The following is an 18,405-nucleotide window of genomic DNA, read 5'->3' as shown; positions in this document are numbered from 1 at the left end:
GTCCGGCGGTTGCTCGCGTGGTCGAGGAGGTCCCGGGACACGCCAAGGCCCGAGAGCGCGGAATTTCGGGCGATGTTGCTGTCTCCTCCCGGATTCAGACTACACCCAGCTCGACCCTGGCTTTCCTCGGGCTTGTCCCTCCATCCCATCATCCGCCATGGACGCGTCGTCCATCGAGCTCACAACTAGCATTCTAGACTGGGATGAGAACGACGTACACAACTGGCTCTCCAAGCTTGGCTTTGCGCAGTACGAGCAGCAGGTCAAAGGTGCGTCTCCGCCCGTCTCGTCAAACCAACGGGGCCAAACGCCGTCACAGAACACAACGTATCCGGCGATGTTCTCTGTCTTCTCGACCTCGAGACTCTCAAGGAGATAGGCATCACAACTGTTGGCCAGAGACTTGCGATTTTGAAGGCCGTCTACAATGTCAAGCTCACCCAGAACATCCCCATCGAGCAAGACCACTATGTGCCTCCTTGTACGTATCCTTTCTCTTCAGTATGACGAATCTCTTGAACGCGTGTTGCAGCGGAGGCGGAGGAGCGTCACGAGCATGTCAGTGTGGATAAGATATATGGTTTGGTGAAGGACCAAGGTGCGTTCCGTCCCATGTACATCGTTCCGTCCATCTCAAAGTCGCATCAGGCGAACGCCTCCGTCAGTTGGAGGATGACAACCGGAGACTTAGCGACGCCCTGAACAGTTGTTTGGAGGACCTCAACCAGCTTCGTGCTGTTGCCCCTCGGCCACAGATAGTAAGCTTAGATGTACGTTCATTCTTCCTCAGCTCATCATTGTCCGCAGGCGGATGCGGAGAGTCCCGTACAACGCTCACATTCATTCAAATGGGCATCCTTCGTCAAGCCATCCAAATCTCCAACCAAGCCCACTCCAGAAACGGAGTCCCCACAGCCCTCACCTCAACGCATGGAGCACGACATCCATAGCACCGCGAGTCGACAAACCGCCGCTTCGACCTACACAGACAAGTCCAGAAACACTGGTACTACCGTTGTAGGCAGCGAGCCCTCCACGAGCCAGAATACCTCGTACTCCAGTACAAGTACCCTACAACCCAACCCTGGTCCTCCTCGGCCCCAGCGTCAGGATAGCCAAGATAATCTCAAGAGCTTCAAAGTCAGCTTGGACGACCCCGCCTGGAAAGTTCTCCCTGCTGCACTGAAGAAGTACAAGATCAACAATGACGATTGGCAGAACTATGCGATGTTTATCTGCTATGGCGCTGCTGGTATGTTGCTGCGATGATACTCTGTTCACCCTCGGAACCTTATGTTACGTGGATGCTAGGGAACCGCATCGAGAGGTGTCTGAGTTATGACGAGAAGCCGTTGCTGCTCTTCCAGAAGCTGAAAGATGCGAAGAAGAACCCTGTCTTCATGCTCAAGCACATCAAAGACATTCGGTCCCCCATTGCTGTCGCGCAGCAGAAACAAGCCGCTCGCAAGGCCTCGGCAACCGAAGCCGGCTCCGCGAAGTTGACTTCAACTCCGGGGCTGAGTGCGCATGGTGCTGCTGCTCACACGCCGTCTCCGGGTGGACGACCTCCCAAGCTACAGGTCAACAGTCAGTTACCTCACCAGACTCCGGGCCTCCTGACGGGCGTACCGAACGGGCAGTCAGGGTGGCCAGAGCTCATGTCACCATTGGTCGAGAACAAGAGCGATCCGGGCGGGGACACATCCAAGTCCCAGGGGGACGCCGGTGCGTCGGGTGCGGCGGGCACAACAGATGCCGGCGACGGAGGCACTCCTCCTGTGCTCAGGGAGATGCCACCTGCGACAGAAGTATCGTATGCAGTCGCCATCTACCCATACATGGCTGAACAGGAGGACGAGTTCGACGTGGTGGTGTACGTGTTCATTTTCACTTGACGTGTTCAGCTCTCACTGACTTGGCGTAGCGGCGATACTTTCATCATCGTCTCTCGAGCACGAGGCTGGTGGGTCGTCCAGCGCGACCCTGCAGGTTCCGGCCAGGTGGATCCAGACCCATCCAGGCAAGGTTGGGTGCCAGCCGGTTGTCTGCTTGAGACCAAGGTCCCTGTCGCCGCGGCTATCCAGGAGGCGACTGCACGGGGTGGTTCGGAGCAGCCGTCAACACCACCAGGCACGACTCCAATCCTGCCTTTAAGCATCCTATCGACCAGCTTCCCGGGGATCGCGTTGATGGATTACAAGAAGAAGGGAGAGGAAGAGCTTGACCTACGGAAGGATGATTGCTTACGCGTTTTCAAGCGTTATAATCACTGGTCATACGTGAGTCTTGGTCTCGATCCATATCTCTTCATCGGCACTGAAGCCTTGTTGTTCCAGGCTGTCAAGGAGGAGTCAGGCGACCGTGGTTGGGTACCTTCGTGGTTCATAGGCAAGGTCCCGTCCTCGTCGGGTACTCCAGCAACACCGAGTGCCGCGAACGGTCCCACAATCAACGCCGGCGAGCAAGAAGCTTCCTACAGCCATCTTATTAGTAGCCAGCAAGCTCAGGTCTCGCCTATGTCATCTGCCTTCCCACCAATACAGTCGCGAGCGACGACAGTCGTGTGAGGACGAGCATAGTCCTTTCTCGCGCGGCAACCCGGACTGTGTTGTGGTTACCTCTGTCACGACCTTTCATGACCTGCATCCCCATCGCCTAGACCACTGCCTCTGGTCGCTGCCATCCATCCATTCTGTACGCTTCTCTTTGTCGCATTGCATCCCGATCCCATGTCCAACATTGTCGACACTGCCGCTCCTTAACATTTATTGGTTTCTCTCTGGCTGGCTTGCTAATCTTAATCACCGACCGTCGGGGGTCAACTTGCCCCTCATTTCCGTTCTTGTATCTCTTTTCCCTCTTTTCCACTTTATCCCTCTGTGGCATCAGTGTCGTCGTTCGTGTCTGTCCCTCATTCACCTGGATTTTGTCTCCTCTCTGTCGTAGGTACACATCCCTCCACTTTCGCTCGCTGCTCTGAGCATCGCATCGATGGCACGCCTAGTACTGTACAAGTATATACACATCTCCCGATACAACTGCACGAAACATAGGCCGACGACTTTGTAGTGGCCTGTCATGCGGCCATTTCGCTGAACGGTGCGCAGTGCAACTTCACTGATGTTGAACGGCGGATGCAGCGTGGAGTCAGTTCATCCCACAATCAGCGACAATCTCAGTATGTCGAAGCAGCTACGATTCTGCGAAAACACGATTGACACGATATTGGGTAAGCTACATGCGTAGGTATAGTCAGAGGGAGACGAGAAAAGACGATGAACAGCGAAGTCAAAGGGAAGAGATTTCTAAAATGGGCAGTACAAGTAGTATCTTCCGAACTCATCTGCACAACGATCAGATGCAACCGGATGCGCACGATGGGCAAGCTACATGTCTGCGTGGTGACCATGGTTGCGATGGCGGAAGGGGTGCAGCACCGAACTCAACCTGCGAACGTGTGCGCGTCAGCACGAACTAGCACGAGGAATAGTACCACCACACGGCACCTGTGTCGCGGACGCTCACCATCCGCGCCACCCGCGTTGCTCCCTCTCCTTCTCGCGGGGCTCGTCGTCATCGACCCTCACGCGCTTCACCGACGCTGCGGGGTTGCGGGAGTCACGGCTGTCGCGGGAGGAGCGTAGCTTGCTGTGGTGCCGCTCGCGTTCCCGGTCCTGGTCTTTCTCCCGGGAGTGTCGCGATGGGGCAGCATCTCGGTACGCGGTGGCGTTATACTCCTGTGGCACTACGGGGGTAGGAACCGGGATCGGGGCAGGGGCCGGCGTATGCGCATAATCGGCAGTGTAACGACGCTCGCGTTCGGGAGTTACTGGGTTAACTACGGAGGACGCGTTAGTACAGGTGCGCCCGATCACACGGGAGTCAGCAGGAAGGCAAGAGCGGAAAGAAGACCTACCTGCAGGAATGGGCGTGGTGTATGTCCTGCGCGGGTCGTCGTGGCTCGCGCGGGGCTCACGGTGGCTGTGGCGCGAGGGACGGCGCTCAGGCTGCACCGCCTGTGTATGGGGAGGTGGTGCGTACGAGTGCCGTTGGGCATGAGAGCTCGATGGACCAGCGACGGGCACGCTGTAAGGAGCATGTGCTTGTGCAGCAGGGGGAGGCGGTGCGAACGTGGGAGGGGGGTTGGCGGGCTTGTCTGCTATCGGCGCTGGTTGTTGCCGCGATGAGCGGCCACTGCCTGAGCGACGAGGTGCTTCAATGGAGCCCCGCGCGGGCTGCTCGATACCATTGATGGTGTAACGTTCGCCCTCGGGCGACTTGTAGGTGATGTGCTCATTTCCCTGGCGAGATGAGTCAATTCTCGGACCAGGTCACGGGATAGCCAGGAGACTTACCTCTGCGTCTACTTGCTTCACGATGACTTCTGTACGCCCGTTGACGGTCCTTGTCATCTGGCTTCGCGATACAAAGTGTCCGTTCCGGCCAATGGCCTCGGTAGAAGAGCTGTACATCCTCGCGCCTGGCATGTTCTCGTTGGCAGGGAACATGGATCCTCCGGTCAGCATGCCTGCAAACGGAGACCGCCCAAACATTGAGCCGCCGAACGGATCGCCTCTGCCAAAAGGCGAGGAGCCGAATGGTGTACGGAAGAATGGATCGTCGAACGGGGAGCGGAAGAATGGAGTGTTGGCAAAGAAGGGATCGTTGTCGAACGCGGAGTGGAGGTCGCCGAAGAGGGAGTTGAACAGTTCGAAGGGATCTGTGAATGCGAACGGGTGACGCGAACGTCCAAACCCGGAACTAAAGAAGGGGTCGTTTGCAAAGTGGTCACGTCCAAATGCGCTGAATGCGTCCCTGCTAGAGGTTCTCCCGAAGTCAGGTTGCTCTGTGGGAGGAGGCCAGACACCGTGCTGGTCATACAGCTACGCAGACTCGGGTTAGCACAAATACATGAATTTAATTGACAGCATACACACCTTCCTGTTTTCCGCATTATTCAGAACCTCGTATGCATTGTTCACCAGTCTGAACTGCTCCTCTGCGGCTTCCTTGTCAGCGGCGCTGACGTTCTGGGGTAACCTGTCCGGATGTGTCTGGAGGGCCCTCCGTCGGTATGCCTTCCTGACTGAGAGTAGTTGGCAGCTATTCACCTGCTCATTACTATGAACGACGTACCTTCCTCTGGACTGGCTTCCTTCGTGATTTCAAGGATCTCATACAAATTGGTGGCCATCGCGGGCGGAGAGGGAGAAGTACTGGACGGACAAGACGCGGCACTCAGCCTGCGCAGGTGTGCATAAGTATACCGCACTGGTGGAGGATCGTGGCAAAGGCGTCACGACGACACATGGCACGAAAGTTCGAGTCTCTTCGGGCTCCGAGTCGCTCAGGCTGCTCGCCAGTGCGCCCCGCCTCGCCCGCGGCCAATGAGATCATCGAAGCGCGCGTGCACAGCCACCGGCTGTGCCCGATTATCTCGAGCACGTGGAGCAGAATATTGCTCCGTCTCTGTGGCTTTGAACGCGTCCCTTGTGCTTGACTGTCTCAGACGGACTGCTGCAAACACCATGCATCTGAACGAAGCCGTACTATGTGCGACCGCACCATCTGTCTCCGGCTCAGGTCCTGGGACGTTTTCGCTTCATGACATACAAACTGGAACCTCGCTGGCCTCATGGAAGCAGACTTCGGCAGGACTCCATTGTGCAGCCGCGGTGCAGACCAGGGACGGGCAGGGAGGCTTCATGCTTGCTGCACAGCAGGACAAGTCTATATTGAACGTGTACAACTATCAAAAAGTACGTGTCTAGACATGTCCTCTGAGACGGCCTCCGCTAATGTGCAATGCAGGATCAGCTCGCCCTAAAGATCGTCCTTCCAGAGAAGCTCTCCGCCCTTGCTATGGACCCGCGAGGAAAGTACTGCGCAGGCGCGACGGCTCAAGGTCGCATATTCCTCTGGGAGGCGCGTAGTGTTCATGTCTGTCCTGCGTTCGCCTTTTGACTTCCTGATCCATATAGTAGGTCGCTTCTGGAATTATGTACAATTCCTGGGATGCCCATTACCGTCAAATCAACGTCCTACAGTTTACCCATGACGGTGCCGCCCTGCTGGCAGGTAGCGAGGACTCCGGAGTCAGCATTTGGTCAATACCGAAGTACGTGCTGCATTTTCGCTGGGGATGCAGGAGGGCTGAGGCAGGGTTCAGGCTGCTTGACGACGCTTTGCAAAACGAACTACCAACGCCGTATTGTAACTTCACCGATCACACTCTCCCTGTGACCGAAATTGTCTGTGGTGTCGGCTCATTCCCATCATGTCGCATCCTCACGGCTTCCGTCGACCACACCGTCAAGGTCAGTGCATCTTTCAGCACACAAGGCACGGCCTCCTGACGCCCGTTCGTAGCTTTGGGACCCCGCCTCGAAAGCCCTCCTTACGACCTTCTACTTTCCGCAGCCCATATCGTCTGTAGTTTGGGATCCTACGGAACGCCTGTTCTTTGCAGCATCTGCGGACGGCTCGATACACCAAGTCAACCTATTCCGACAACGGGAAGGCAAGTTCAGCCATCCAACCATGGAGGCAGTTGGCGGCGCCGGTGTCAGCGACGTCATTCGCATAAACGACACGGAACCCAGTGCCTCGAAGAAGCGGCTCATCTCCGTAGGGTGAGTGTTGACTTCATGCGCTGGGAGTGCAGAACAAGATTAAGCGATCGCATGTGGGACAGAGAACCGGTAACTACAATGGCGATGTCCCTCACGTCGTCCATGCTTCTTGCTGGAACTGCGACTGGGCTCATCCACGTCTACGATATCGCCTCGCACCAGCTTCTGCGAACGCTCTCCTCCCACAAGGGCATGTCAATAACACACCTAGCGACGATGCTGCGACCGCCAGACCTCGTTGGGCACATCAGCCTCACGTCTGTGGGGACGAATGACGCCAAGGAGAACATCCCTGTGCGACACGTCGCGCCGTTTCAACGTATACGCGACGCGAAAGCGCGGGAGGCACATGAAGTCTCATTGATCTTGCCGCAGGTTGAGGTATGTTTTGCTTGTCACGCGCCAAGTAGCGAGTCCGCCGTTGATGATGTGCTGCAGACGACAACAAGCTCGGTCTTCTCATATTCAAGAGAGGAGATGATCAGGGACCATGCCTTCTTCGTCAAGCCCGCCGGTGCAGGTCCGGAAGCAACAGGGGTCTCACTGCAGTCCCGTGTAACCGAGCTCGAAAGTGAAGTCACTCGTCTCAAAGAGCAACTCGGGAAAGCGAAGGGGATCAATGACGTTATGTGGGACACAGTTGTGCAGAGACTTGTCGCCGAAGGCAAGGAAAAAGGAGGGCAGAAGGGGCAGGAAAATGGCATCGCGATGGACGAGGATGGTGCGGAAGGCAAGCGGCGAAGAAAACGGAATCGCACTTAACTTCCTGTAGTTCGCGGTTCTGTACTTTGGTTGTTCTCGGTAGTAAGAGTTTGCTTTGTGTCCAGGCTGCTTGCAGGCAATGTGGAGAAGCCGATCCTACTGCGCTTGCCGTCCTTCGAAAACTCCTTGCAGGTGGCATTGAACAGGGGCGGGAAAGTTGCTTCAGTCCATACGTGAGAGGGAGAAGCGCGGGACACTAATATAGCATTCCAAGCAATATCTACGAAGAGGAAGGCTCGTCCTTCGGCTTGTACTTCTCGGGATCCGTACCGTGATGCTGGTGGTTGACCAAGTTGAGCATGGGGAAGATGTCTACAAATTGTGCACAATTAACACGAATGCAAGATGTGAGAGTAACTATGACGTACGGAATTTGAGTTGCGAGAACGCGGAGTTGCGGTATGCAGCACCCTGAATCCACTCGGGTTGGTCGGACTCGCCGTAGAGGGGCAGCCCACGCCTGGCGCGGTCAGAGAGCTCTGCGAAGTCCTTCTCCTCCTCCCGTTTGTTCTCAGACCATCCCCAGAAACGGACTAGTGGGGGCACCTGATGAGCTATATGCATGCGGTTACAACAGCATAGAACTTACAGCTTGACCTCTGATACGCCATGAGGAAACCTCCTACGAAACCAAGCAGGCCTCCGAGTCGCAGCTGGGTCCTAATCCGCAACTTCGATGGGTCCCACTTGTCTGCGAATTCGGTCATTCATACCGTCTGTCAGGAGCAGCATGCAGAGGGTCGGACGTACCCCAGAAGTACAACGCGGCAGGGAACGCGCCGGTCGCGCCCGCCCAGACCGCGTAGTCGGAGGGGCGCATGTAGCGGATTACACGGCCAGCATGGGGGTCCGCATCAATGAGCGGGAAGGGTGTTTCCACCACCTTGTTAGGCATTGTCGTTCACGACGGCGGCGGCAGCGAGGACGACGAGGACGATGGTGAGAGAGGTGCCGTATTGGCGCCTGTACCCAGAATGGAAGGCAGCGCGTGACCGGAAAGGTTTAGGGCCGGCTCATCTTGACGCTCATGGCATGCCGTCGACCACGCTGCTGAACGATCGCCACAGCTCCTTCTCCCTGCTTTCCTCCCCGTCTTCCCCACCGCATCCGACATTGCGTGCTGAGCGCTGCGTGCCTCTGGAGAACTTGCGAACAAGATGAGCAGCGGTGCTGTACGTTCGACTCACAATCGTCGACACACACGGCACAATAACGCGTCGCCGTACGCGCGCCCTGGAGCAAAGCTTGCAACGAACAAGAAGCCTTCAGTATGTATTCAGATCTGTAGTCGTTGAGATCCATGACTGATTAATTTGCGCTCGCTCTCAAGGGATGGAGTCTGACTGGCCTGCTCAATTACCTCAACCCCTTCTCGTCTCATTCGGATGAAGTTTCCGCACCTCCGGAAGGAGATGCTGCAGCGCGGTTGGCGGCTCGAGGACACGCAGTGCGTTGTTGTTGCTCGGTGCTTTCCATATGTAATCTGACCCGTTTCTTTCCCAGCTTGAGCACGAGGAATTGTCAGAATTTAGTAGGCAGGCCCAAAAGACGCATCCCGAACAAGAACAAGGGCAGTCCCAACCACTCCAACCACCACCGCCTCCTGCGCCTACTACCTCTCAATCCACATCACCTCCTATGAACAGCGACCACCGCACATCACCTCGCAGCGACGACTCGCAAGCTGAGGCCAACCTGAAGAAGGTCCAGCAGTTCCTGGACGAGAAAGGTGGCAGGCCTCTGAACCACGTTGAGCTCGCCGGTCTTGTCCATCTCCTCCAAGCTAGTGTTGAGGGTGAGTCATGGCTTATGTCGTCTTTCCAAACCCTTCTCTGACTGTCGTCGTGATTAGACGAGGACGAGCAGCCGGAGCCGTTCCGTTTCTCGAAGAGCCCCAGCACTCCTCTCCGAGGCAACACTCCCACCATTAACTTCATGTCCCCGAGCACGTCCGAACAGATGGTCTCTGCTGCCGGGACTGCCGCGCAGGGTGCCCGAAAGACCTTGGCGAGGAACCCGATGGGCGTTTATCGCTGGCAGGGAGGTGGTAGTGCTCGTCCCCGCAATCGCTACCAATCGCCGAGCTTTGGATCAGCGCCTTCCCGATCGACCATCAAGCTTGCACCGGAGAAACCGAAGGCAGACAGCAAGCGTAGGCGAGTTGGTGAGGATGCTTCAACTTCCTCGCCACAGCGCGCCGGCGCCACGGCTGGAGCTAAGGTCAATGGATCTGCTCCCTCCACTCTCCCCAATTCGGTCTCGGCGCCCGCTGCTCTTAGCTCACCAGCGACGAACGGTCGACCCAATGGCGCTCCGATACCTGCTCCTCCTTCCACGCCACGAATTCGTACAAGCGGCATCAAGCCGACTACTCCTGCTATCCCTTCTCCCCTCCGCCAGACCTGGGGCAACTCCGACTCTCCCCCGCAACCGTCACCTCCCCAGCCGGCCTCCAAACCTACCCGTGCAGCGAGCTTCATGACCGAGCTGATTAAGGGGGTCACGCCTCCGAAGAAGCCTGACTTCGCCAACCCTTACGAGGCTGCCAATCCTATGATCAAGCCAGCGCCTAAGAGGCATCCGGTCCGCAAGACTCGTACTACTGCCAAGGCGGAAGCTGAGGCTAAGAAGAAGGAATCGGAACTGACTCCTCAAGCTATTATAGAGGCTACTGTTCCCAAGGTTTGTCCCTTAGATGTCGCCTGCCAGATGCATGTATTGATATCACATCTAGGGGAGCAAGCGGTCACGGCCGCCGCCCGAACTGATTGGGGTCAAGTCCCCTGAGAGGAAGGTCACCTCTCCTGAGTCCACTGCTCCTCGCCGCAGCACGCGCCTGAATGGCACTGAGCCTCGCGTGAACGGCGTCAATGGTGCTTCGAAGACCAGAAGTGTCACTGTCGAGGAAGTTTCAGACGAAGATCAACCCTCTCCTACCAAGAAAGCACGCACTGCCAAACCACCCCCGCCGCAGACTAGAATTCCTACGGTCACTGTAGAGGAGGTGGATGATGTCGAGATGTCGTCCGCTCCTTCGTCCAAGTCCGCCTCGAGTACGACGTACACGCTTCCCTCCGAGATCATCGAGCCCGGTGATGACAAGCTCGAGAAGAAGCGGTCGACCTCGCCCACTCCCACATTCGCTATGGGCAACGGCAGCAGCAGCAGCCGCTCATCATTTCCCATCAACAAGTCCTCTGCTCCCAAGGCGCCTTCGAAACTCCGCTTCAGCGTGCAGGCGGACAACGACGAGAAGATGGAGACCGATACTGCGCCCGCGCCCGCACCTGCGATCACCGTCCTTCCGCCCTCCAAACCCGCGACGGCGGCTGTGGTGAAGCCGAAAGATGCTCGGGCATTCGTTGCTGCATTGCGCGAGGACGAGCTTCCCAAGTACTCCTTCCAGCTGCCGCTCTCGTCTCCTGGTGCTGGTCCAAGCACCTTGAAGGCGCGTGACATTGCCAAGTCGGCTCCTCTGTCTTCTCTCCCAAAGTACGACTTTTCCAAGGCACCCACGCATGTGGCTCCCGCCTCTGCTTCGACTGGGTCATTCAATTGGGCAGCGGCTGGGATGAAACCTCCCTCGAAGCCGGCTGGCGATTCGTGGACGTGCTCGGTGTGCATGCTGAGCAATCAGGGCTCGGCGGACAAGTGCACTGTCTGCGACGCGCCCAGAGCGGACAAGCCGAAGTCAGCGGTGCAGGGCTTCAACTGGGCTGCTGCGGGGATGAAGCCGCCGCCGAAGCCTGCAGGGAGCCAGTGGACTTGTTCGGTGTGTATGCTGAACAATCCTAGCGATGTTTCAAAATGTACAGTCTGCGACGCGCCCCGGTGATTCATCTGCTCTTAGTTCTATCTGCTGTTTCCCATTGTCGTTCCCGTTCCCGTTCCTCATACGCATATTTGTCTGTTGGTCTCCCGCATCTTCAGTTTTCTTTCTCCTGTTGTCTACTGCATGTACGTGGCACGCTCGAGCATGGTTTATCCGTTCGTGGTCCGTCTGCCCTGCTCTCTGTTGCAATCTTCCCAGAACATTACTTCGACTCGTAATCTTACAGAGTGGTAGCTACGTGAATGTACATACATACAGTCCGTGCGGTGTGGTAGGGCATCTGCCGCCATCCTTGCTGAACAAGACTCGGGGACACACTCACGCCTGTGAAAGTGTCCCCGACATCGCAGAGTCCCAGTCGAGTTGGGCTCTGTGGACCTCCTTCTACCTACTGGTGTGAACCTGTGTGGACCTGTGGACTTGTGGAAGGTGGAGACAGTCGGGATAGACGCAAACCCAGCACGATCACTTGGTGAAATCCAGTCGTCGGGCGACCGGCCTCCCATCAAACTCGTCTGAGTGCTTCCGCTTCAGCTTGTTAGGTGGGTTCGCCCTAACCCCAGGCCCTGGTCCACTCATGTCCGTATTGCCGTCGACCTCCTCGAGCGGGATGCCGCTCTCCTTCTTGGCAGGCTTGGGCAGCTTCGACGGGTGCGAGGGGTATGGCAGTGCAAAGAAGTAGGGGTGATTGAGGGCCTGACGGTAGCTTGTAAGTGCACGCTTACTAGGCCGGGGCCGAGGAAGCTCACCTCTTTCGCGCTGATGCGGCGCTTGGGGTCGTAGATCAGACACTTGCTCAGAAGATTCAGACAGTCTGCGCTTGCAGCGGTAAAGAGGTCGCGCAAGGGTGTCTTCGGGAACTGCCCCACCGGGACGTAGTCTGGGAACTTTGTGTGGCCCTGACAGCGTCAATGTTAGCGTCTGTCTGTATACGCACGTGAAGCAAGGTAATGGAACGCTGGGACGGTGGACACGACTGGTACGGGGAATGCGGTTGAGGAGCATATGTAGGGTGGACGTACCGGCCAGTCTTCCTCTGTGGGCGTTCCGAGGGCGCGGAAGATGATCTTCAGCTGGTCCATGTCCGTCTCGCCTGGAAGGTAGGGTGTCCGCAGCATCAGCTCGGCAAAGATGCATCCGACTGACCAGATGTCGACCGCCGTGCTGTAATATCTGCAGCCCCAGAGTAGCTCTGGCGGGCGGTACCAGCTGGCATGGAGTGCCACATGAGCTAACGCATCGCACAAGCTGTCACCTGTGGACGCACCGCGTGATGACTTGGCATGTCATCTTGTAACCTGGGTCGGCAAAGTCTCGCGCGAGACCAAAATCGGCAATTTTGAGCTGCCCGTCGGAGGCGATGAGCAAGTTGTTTGGCTTCAGATCCTGGCGTATAAATGTCAGCGAGTGATCGACAGCGCAGTGCAGAGTGGCGCTCATGTACACATACGCGGTGAAGGATGAAATTTCGGTGGCAGAACTCTAGTCCTCGGAAAGTCATAGCCATCCAGCTCTTGATGTCTGCGGGAAGGAAGACGAGCGACCGGTCCTTGATGACAAGTTCTAGGTCCGTGTCGAGGAACTCCAATACGAGGTTGAGGTTCTTTTTCGACGAAAATACGTCTAACAGCTGGAGAAAAGCGTCAAGTATACATAAACAGCATTTGGCAGCTAGCTTACTTCGATAACGTTCTGATGCTTGAGCTCCCGCAGGAATTTCACTTCACGTATGGCGGACATATCAAGGCCATCCTTGAACTGCCCCACCTTAATCTTCTTGATAGCCACCTTGCGTCCGGTAGCAAGTTCCCGGCCTGCGAGCATACGCTCAGATGAATGGAGTCCGGAACGTTTCCTTGCACCTACCTCGGTAAACCACGGCATATGTACCCTCGCCGATCTTCTGGTCCTTAGTCCTACAATAACTCAATCAATGAGGCTGTACTCTATATTGTGGTCAGTCATACCATTTTCTTTGCCTCTCTAGGTTGGCTTTCTCTACTGCATCCATGTCTGCAGGCGGTTGGTTCTCCGGAAATGCCAATGAGACCGGTGCTACCTGGTGTCGTGTCAGGTGAGTCAGCTATTCGCAGGTGGCCACAGCAGATTCAGGGAGCTCAACGCACCTTAATTTCTGGAATGGTGTTGCTTCTACTAACCGGCAAGCTGGATGGTTGGGCGGCGTAACCCTGTTGCGTAACCCTACGAGTATGAACAGCGGTGAGGTGCAGAGGCGCCCATCGCTGTGGATGCGTTGCCTTTTCCGGACTCGTTATCGCGGACCGCTTGGGCGCGTCTCAATACCTGTACCACGCGCCACCATCATGCTCAGTTATCCCTGTCAGCGCGCTGGAGTACTGAGCTGGCGGCGATGCGGCGCCATGATGGTTCCTACACACCGTCGAAACAGAGACACGGCGCGCGATAAGCCATCCTGTCGCAGAAGTACCCGGCGACCATCTGTCGTGTGTCCTGCTGCTTCCCTTCAACCTTCCTCTGCGCAGTGTACATATACGGCACCACGGGCAGGTCCCGCACCTCTCATCCCTTCGACTTCCGTGTATTTCTATCTTGTTTGCTTCTAACCTAACCTATTTTTTCAGCCGCCTTAGCCCGGCGCTGGGATCCACTGCATGGACAGTGTTAATTATGCCAACGTCGTCAACTCTGACGACGTTTTCGCGGGTTTACCAGATGGCGATGGTTTCCTCCTACGAAGGCCATATACACCGGGCGAATCAAGAGGTGTGATGGTACGTTGCGGGCATCATGTCAAGCTTTACAGCTTCTGACTTCACGTCATCAACTCCCCACAGATTCTCTCAATCATATCATGCATCTCTGCCACTGCAGTAGCAGGGCTACTTCTTGCGATAGCGGTGAGCAGGAACCTATGTCGAAGCCGGATTTGTGTCAGCCTGACATTTTGCATCCACGACTAGATATCGGCATGGAATACGCGCAAGTCGACGTCGTCGAAGCTGTTCGTTCGGAGCCACGTTGCGGCCTACTTCATCTCGATGCTGTTATGTGAGGTAGCACAAAGTGGGTAGTCAAGCGTATGAATAGAATACATATCACTAACTACGCTTGGGACGTGTCAGCTGTCGGCTCCATCATGAGTATCCGATGGGTGAGCCAGTCAGCGGTGTCCTACGAGCCATATTGCACTGTTCAAGGTACGGACGCCTTCTTGTCGGGGAATGTTTTCTTGTGTACGACCTGCTTCTTCTAGGGGTTGTGAAGCATATATCTGATGTCGGCAATGCGTACTGGTACGTTCCAGATTCTACCAGGATCTATCGTTGAAACTGACTACTCATCTTCCAGGTCGATGGTACCGTGCCTCTGAACGTTCGCATCCTGCATCAGCTCATCATAAGGCACAGGTCATCGCTATGAATACCTTCTGGATCCTGTTTCTCCGTTGGCCTCTCAAGCGCTACATCCTCGTCTTGGCCATCCTCACCGGATGGTGTGCTATTGGAGCTATTATATCGGCAGGACCGGCGGCCCTTCAAAGAGTACCTACCGGGCCTTTTTGTAACTAGTTTTTTCCCCCTTGCTCATCGACGTGCACTCACACAATTGCAGACGCGATCTCCGGTTACTGGTGCTGGATATCAGACGAGTATGCTTCAGAGCGTATCACGTACGTATTCCGCATGCTATTCGGCAGCGATCGTAGAGCAGCTGATTGACCTCGTTATACCCAGGCTGGACTATATGATTGTAAGTTGCGTGGTCTTCATTACCAGACTTGTATATTGATGTTCTGCGGTCATCAAGATGTTCTTGTCCGCGCTGTTCTGCTTCATCATGTACACCCTGATATTCTTAAGACTTCGTGGCAACATCCTCATGCATGGCGGGCATATCACCTTCCGTCTCCGTCAAGACACCTCCGCACTCGCCCCGAAAAGCGTCGATACGCATGTCATCAACATTGCCAAGGGTATGCTGTTGTAAGTGACTCCCGTCAAAGTACCACTCATTGCACTTCTCAGGTTTCGCTTTCCAGGTACCCGGTAAGTCTAATTATGACAACGCAGTTTGATGACCATGATTTGACTGTTGCTATCACAGGTTGCATACACCATATTACTGCTCCCTATTGCTGTCTGTCGCTTTGCCGAATGGACCGGGCACACCGTCCCGTTCTCCGTCACCATTGCAAGGTAGATTTTCGTGCAACAGTAAAGCAATTATCTCACGAAGCATCATGTTGTAGCGATGCGGTCTTCCTGCTCTCAGGTGTGTCAGGAGAGATGGGATACGCTGTTGGTGGTTACTAACGTGCTGCTGCAGGGTTCGTCAACGTCGTTCTCTTCCTCACCACACGGCGTGTCCTCCCAATGTACAGCGTCATCCCCCGCAGCGTCTACCGCTTGTTCGGGTCGTCAGCAATGTCGGTCTCATTGCGCGCCAGCACTGGCACTTACACGACGACAAGTAGCTTCTCGGTTGACATTGAGAAGTCGATGTCTCCCTACAACGGTGGCATGATATCTGGAGATGGCCCTATCAGCGCGGCCCCAACACGGTACACGGCGACGAGTCCCATATTTACCCTCGGTTCTGCCAACTCAGAGACATATGACAAACTCGCCCTGAGCAGCGCCGAGGCGAGACGTCGCTCGTTCACCTATGAAGTCGACATCTCCAGTATACCTTATGCCGGTGATTACTACGCCTCCGGGGCGCAATCGCCTACCACCTCTATGCCGATACGGTCGGGAGAAGTCAGCCCCGTTGGAATCTCTCCGGTCAACGACGCGCCCTCACAACTGCGCATGCCCCGACCTCTTCACGGTGCTGGGAGATAAGCAGGAGACAGGGTGTATGATGGTCGCTACGATCCTGAGGAACGTTGCTGGTCGATCATCGAAATGTACGTTAGTAGTTCGTTGCACTGGCACTCTGGCAGTGTTATCTATACTTTAGGTTTATCGCAATGTTGTTGTTTTGTAACAAAGCTGGCTTACTCGCACGGAACGTCTCGAGGCTGCGATGGGGTTTGATGTCGAGCCTGAGAAAAAGCCTCGGATGCTGGTTAGCCACTTGCGAACGTACTGCTACTGAGGTCACCGCGTGACTGAGTCCGATCGAGGCGATCGGAACACGTGGCTATGACGCTACAATACGCAAGTGCGGTTCACGGAGCCTGTGCTTTGCGAATTTGAGTAGTAAGCTGTAGTAAGCATTCCCGTGCAGCGTGTAATCCTATGTCTTCTTCCGCCATTACTTCCCTCGCTGGTACCATCTCCGTAAGGTCGCCGTTGTTTGCACGTACAGCCCTCGCAAGATCAAGAAGACTTAAAAGCAGCCAAGCGTTCCGTCCATCCCTCTCCAAGCTCCCCGTCACCGCACAACCCCGGCGAGATCTCCATACATCGAGAATAGCTATGACCGACTCCAGCAAGGCGAAGAGCGAGAGCGAGTGGCGGGCAGTCCTGAGCCCCGAGCAGGTACGGGAATGTAGATGTGGTGGGCAGAACCGAACGCTAAACGATCATATGCAGTTCCGCATCCTGCGCCAGAAGGGCACGGAGCCCGCAGGCACCGGCGAGTATGACAAGTTCTACGAGGAGGGTGTTTATACCTGCGCCGGCTGCGGAACGCCCCTGTACAAGAGCACGACCAAGTTCAAGAGCGGCTGTGGCTGGCCTGCATTCTTTGACGGTGCGTATATGCGCTGCTGCGTTCTATGAGGTCATCCATTCATATCTGAGCTTGGCATCTGCGTAGCCATTCCTGGTGCGGTCAATCGCCATGAAGATCGCTCGTACGGCATGACACGCACGGAGATCACTTGTGCTGCGTGTGGAGGGCACCTCGGCCATGTCTTCAAGGGCGAAGGGTTCCCTACGCCAAGTGAGTATTCTGCGGATATCTGCATTGCTGCATCAACTCACCCAGTAGTAATGTAGCTGATGAGCGGCACTGCGTCAACTCGATCTCGTTGAACTTCGTAGAGGAAAAGAAGTGAAGGAGGACAGCCAGCTTCCTCATGAATTTGTGAACACCAGCATGAGGCAGTTATCTATTCCAGAACCATGCGACCTTATGATTTCTTCAAAGCGATCAATATACACATGCAAGCAGGCGTAACAATTCGACGTGTAGGATAAGTGAGAGAGGTATGAGAGCGTGAACGCGACCGACGTATCCGGAGTAGCATCGCGAATGGATGCACTGCATGAGCATTGCCCAACGCGTCCGAAGGTGTTGTATGGTACATTGGTGTATGGCAGGGTATCACAGACCCTCCATGGTGGCGACCAGCTCGTCGAGCTCCCGCTTGGATTCCCGGTACTTCTCCTGTGCTTCCTGTAGCAAAGTAGCACGTTAGCCACACATATTGATCGTACGAGGACGCGATCACGGCGAGCGGTGATACTGCACCGGATGCAAGGACAGGGGAGATATGCAAGTCAACACGTACCTCGTACTTCTTCTCCCATTGGTCGCGCTCCTGCTCAAGACGTGTAACCTGCCGCTCGAAGTGCTCTGCCTTGACATCAACCTGTCTCAGCCTGACCGATATGGACCGACGCGTCAGTGGCGGACCAATCAAGCGAAGTTCGGACACGTACTTGTCCATAGCCTCCTTCAGGTTCTTATCTGCAGCATCGAGCTCCTCCTCCAGCAGCTGGATCTTCCGCTGCAGTCCCTCATTCGCAGTCTTGCTCTGTTCACCATCCTCCTGCGCGGCCTTGAGGTCGGCTAACTTCCCTTCTGCCTTCTCGAGATCGCCATCGAGGACAGAGATCTTGTGTTGGAGAGAGGTGATCTCCTGCTCCTTCTCGAGCAGGATTTGCTCATACTTCTTGTTCTTCGCCTCAGCCTCCTCGGCACGCGCGACCGCGTTGTCCGCCTCGGCGCGGAGGGATTGCAAGCGCTGTTATGTCGATCTGCTCAGTCGGACGTTCACCGTCAGACATGGGGATAGTGGGAACACACCTCCTTGATCTTCTCCATAGTAGATGTCGAGCTGAGTGGGTGTGGTGGTAGCTGGAACGAAGGACGGGCGCGGGCAGGAGCTGTGCTGTTCTGGGCAAGGGCTGAACTGGACTGATAAAGTATCAGTCGTGGAAAGCACCTTCCATACGTGGACACTATCACGTGGTATGTCTTCACTTGGAATGCAGGTCGGAGACTCCTTGCCTTACAGTGCAC

General features: G+C 55.8%; 9 protein-coding genes across 9 annotated transcripts; 5 read left to right on the top strand and 4 right to left on the bottom strand.

The window, feature by feature from the left end:
- The first annotated feature begins 85 nt into the window (after nucleotides 1-85).
- On the top strand, nucleotides 86-2,844 carry L226DRAFT_380365 (uncharacterized protein). Its single transcript, XM_067674385.1, has 8 exons — nucleotides 86-269; nucleotides 320-481; nucleotides 533-598; nucleotides 649-758; nucleotides 808-1,252; nucleotides 1,312-1,873; nucleotides 1,925-2,279; nucleotides 2,337-2,844. The coding sequence occupies exons 1-8, from the start codon at nucleotides 158-160 to the stop codon at nucleotides 2,565-2,567; spliced, it is 2,043 nt and encodes a 680-aa protein (XP_067537148.1). The 5' UTR covers nucleotides 86-157; the 3' UTR covers nucleotides 2,568-2,844.
- A 548-nt stretch (nucleotides 2,845-3,392) lies between these two features.
- Nucleotides 3,393-5,309, bottom strand: L226DRAFT_533658 (DnaJ-domain-containing protein). Its single transcript, XM_067680515.1, has 6 exons — nucleotides 5,137-5,309; nucleotides 4,938-5,086; nucleotides 4,356-4,883; nucleotides 3,917-4,301; nucleotides 3,507-3,838; nucleotides 3,393-3,447 (listed from the first exon to the last, which is right to left on the bottom strand). Exons 1-5 carry the CDS (start codon nucleotides 5,192-5,194, stop codon nucleotides 3,522-3,524), a joined length of 1,437 nt encoding a protein of 478 aa, XP_067537147.1. The 5' UTR covers nucleotides 5,195-5,309; the 3' UTR covers nucleotides 3,393-3,447; nucleotides 3,507-3,521.
- Nucleotides 5,310-5,481: 172 nt separating this feature from the next.
- L226DRAFT_380352 (WD40 repeat-like protein) lies at nucleotides 5,482-7,706 on the top strand. Its single transcript, XM_067674384.1, has 7 exons — nucleotides 5,482-5,759; nucleotides 5,812-5,925; nucleotides 5,985-6,118; nucleotides 6,170-6,317; nucleotides 6,370-6,632; nucleotides 6,695-7,013; nucleotides 7,071-7,706. The coding sequence occupies exons 1-7, from the start codon at nucleotides 5,529-5,531 to the stop codon at nucleotides 7,392-7,394; spliced, it is 1,533 nt and encodes a 510-aa protein (XP_067537146.1). The 5' UTR covers nucleotides 5,482-5,528; the 3' UTR covers nucleotides 7,395-7,706.
- L226DRAFT_484360 (uncharacterized protein) lies at nucleotides 7,486-8,343 on the bottom strand. The gene is made up of 4 exons (XM_067677052.1): nucleotides 8,145-8,343; nucleotides 7,984-8,085; nucleotides 7,763-7,927; nucleotides 7,486-7,706 (listed from the first exon to the last, which is right to left on the bottom strand). Exons 1-4 carry the CDS (start codon nucleotides 8,287-8,289, stop codon nucleotides 7,615-7,617), a joined length of 504 nt encoding a protein of 167 aa, XP_067537145.1. The 5' UTR covers nucleotides 8,290-8,343; the 3' UTR covers nucleotides 7,486-7,614.
- A 117-nt stretch (nucleotides 8,344-8,460) lies between these two features.
- On the top strand, nucleotides 8,461-10,840 carry L226DRAFT_559572 (uncharacterized protein; the record flags this gene model as incomplete). The annotated part of the gene is made up of 6 exons (XM_067683306.1): nucleotides 8,461-8,662; nucleotides 8,725-8,841; nucleotides 8,898-9,189; nucleotides 9,247-10,076; nucleotides 10,129-10,586; nucleotides 10,801-10,840. The coding sequence occupies exons 1-6, from the start codon at nucleotides 8,552-8,554 to the stop codon at nucleotides 10,838-10,840; spliced, it is 1,848 nt and encodes a 615-aa protein (XP_067537144.1). The 5' UTR covers nucleotides 8,461-8,551.
- A 471-nt stretch (nucleotides 10,841-11,311) lies between these two features.
- On the bottom strand, nucleotides 11,312-13,449 carry L226DRAFT_611915 (CMGC/CDK/CDK7 protein kinase). Its single transcript, XM_067686330.1, has 9 exons — nucleotides 13,353-13,449; nucleotides 13,194-13,285; nucleotides 13,093-13,142; nucleotides 12,907-13,040; nucleotides 12,677-12,856; nucleotides 12,494-12,612; nucleotides 12,249-12,435; nucleotides 11,976-12,125; nucleotides 11,312-11,922 (listed from the first exon to the last, which is right to left on the bottom strand). Exons 2-9 carry the CDS (start codon nucleotides 13,235-13,237, stop codon nucleotides 11,692-11,694), a joined length of 1,095 nt encoding a protein of 364 aa, XP_067537143.1. The 5' UTR covers nucleotides 13,238-13,285; nucleotides 13,353-13,449; the 3' UTR covers nucleotides 11,312-11,691.
- A 410-nt stretch (nucleotides 13,450-13,859) lies between these two features.
- Nucleotides 13,860-16,221, top strand: L226DRAFT_603900 (uncharacterized protein; the record flags this gene model as incomplete). Its single annotated transcript, XM_067685699.1, has 13 exons — nucleotides 13,860-13,979; nucleotides 14,043-14,105; nucleotides 14,169-14,271; nucleotides 14,331-14,405; nucleotides 14,462-14,505; nucleotides 14,616-14,769; nucleotides 14,821-14,878; nucleotides 14,943-14,958; nucleotides 15,016-15,191; nucleotides 15,248-15,254; nucleotides 15,313-15,404; nucleotides 15,458-15,480; nucleotides 15,535-16,221. 13 exons carry the CDS (start codon nucleotides 13,860-13,862, stop codon nucleotides 16,050-16,052), a joined length of 1,449 nt encoding a protein of 482 aa, XP_067537142.1. The 3' UTR covers nucleotides 16,053-16,221.
- Nucleotides 16,222-16,631: 410 nt separating this feature from the next.
- L226DRAFT_460759 (peptide methionine sulfoxide reductase msrB) lies at nucleotides 16,632-17,215 on the top strand (the record flags this gene model as incomplete). The annotated part of the gene is made up of 4 exons (XM_067675608.1): nucleotides 16,632-16,694; nucleotides 16,749-16,908; nucleotides 16,975-17,100; nucleotides 17,157-17,215. The coding sequence occupies 4 exons, from the start codon at nucleotides 16,632-16,634 to the stop codon at nucleotides 17,213-17,215; spliced, it is 408 nt and encodes a 135-aa protein (XP_067537141.1).
- Nucleotides 17,216-17,217: 2 nt separating this feature from the next.
- On the bottom strand, nucleotides 17,218-18,207 carry L226DRAFT_559569 (uncharacterized protein; the record flags this gene model as incomplete). Its single annotated transcript, XM_067683305.1, has 4 exons — nucleotides 17,218-17,556; nucleotides 17,672-17,762; nucleotides 17,823-18,127; nucleotides 18,190-18,207. The coding sequence occupies 4 exons, from the start codon at nucleotides 18,205-18,207 to the stop codon at nucleotides 17,485-17,487; spliced, it is 486 nt and encodes a 161-aa protein (XP_067537140.1). The 3' UTR covers nucleotides 17,218-17,484.
- Nucleotides 18,208-18,405: the final 198 nt, after the last annotated feature.

This window comes from Lentinus tigrinus, assembly GCF_003813185.1.
Source record: "Lentinus tigrinus ALCF2SS1-7 unplaced genomic scaffold L226scaffold_8, whole genome shotgun sequence".
NCBI lineage: Eukaryota > Fungi > Basidiomycota > Agaricomycetes > Polyporales > Polyporaceae > Lentinus > Lentinus tigrinus.
The sequence above is the reverse complement of the archived record's forward strand: the minus strand, read 5'-3'. Positions and strand labels throughout refer to the sequence as shown.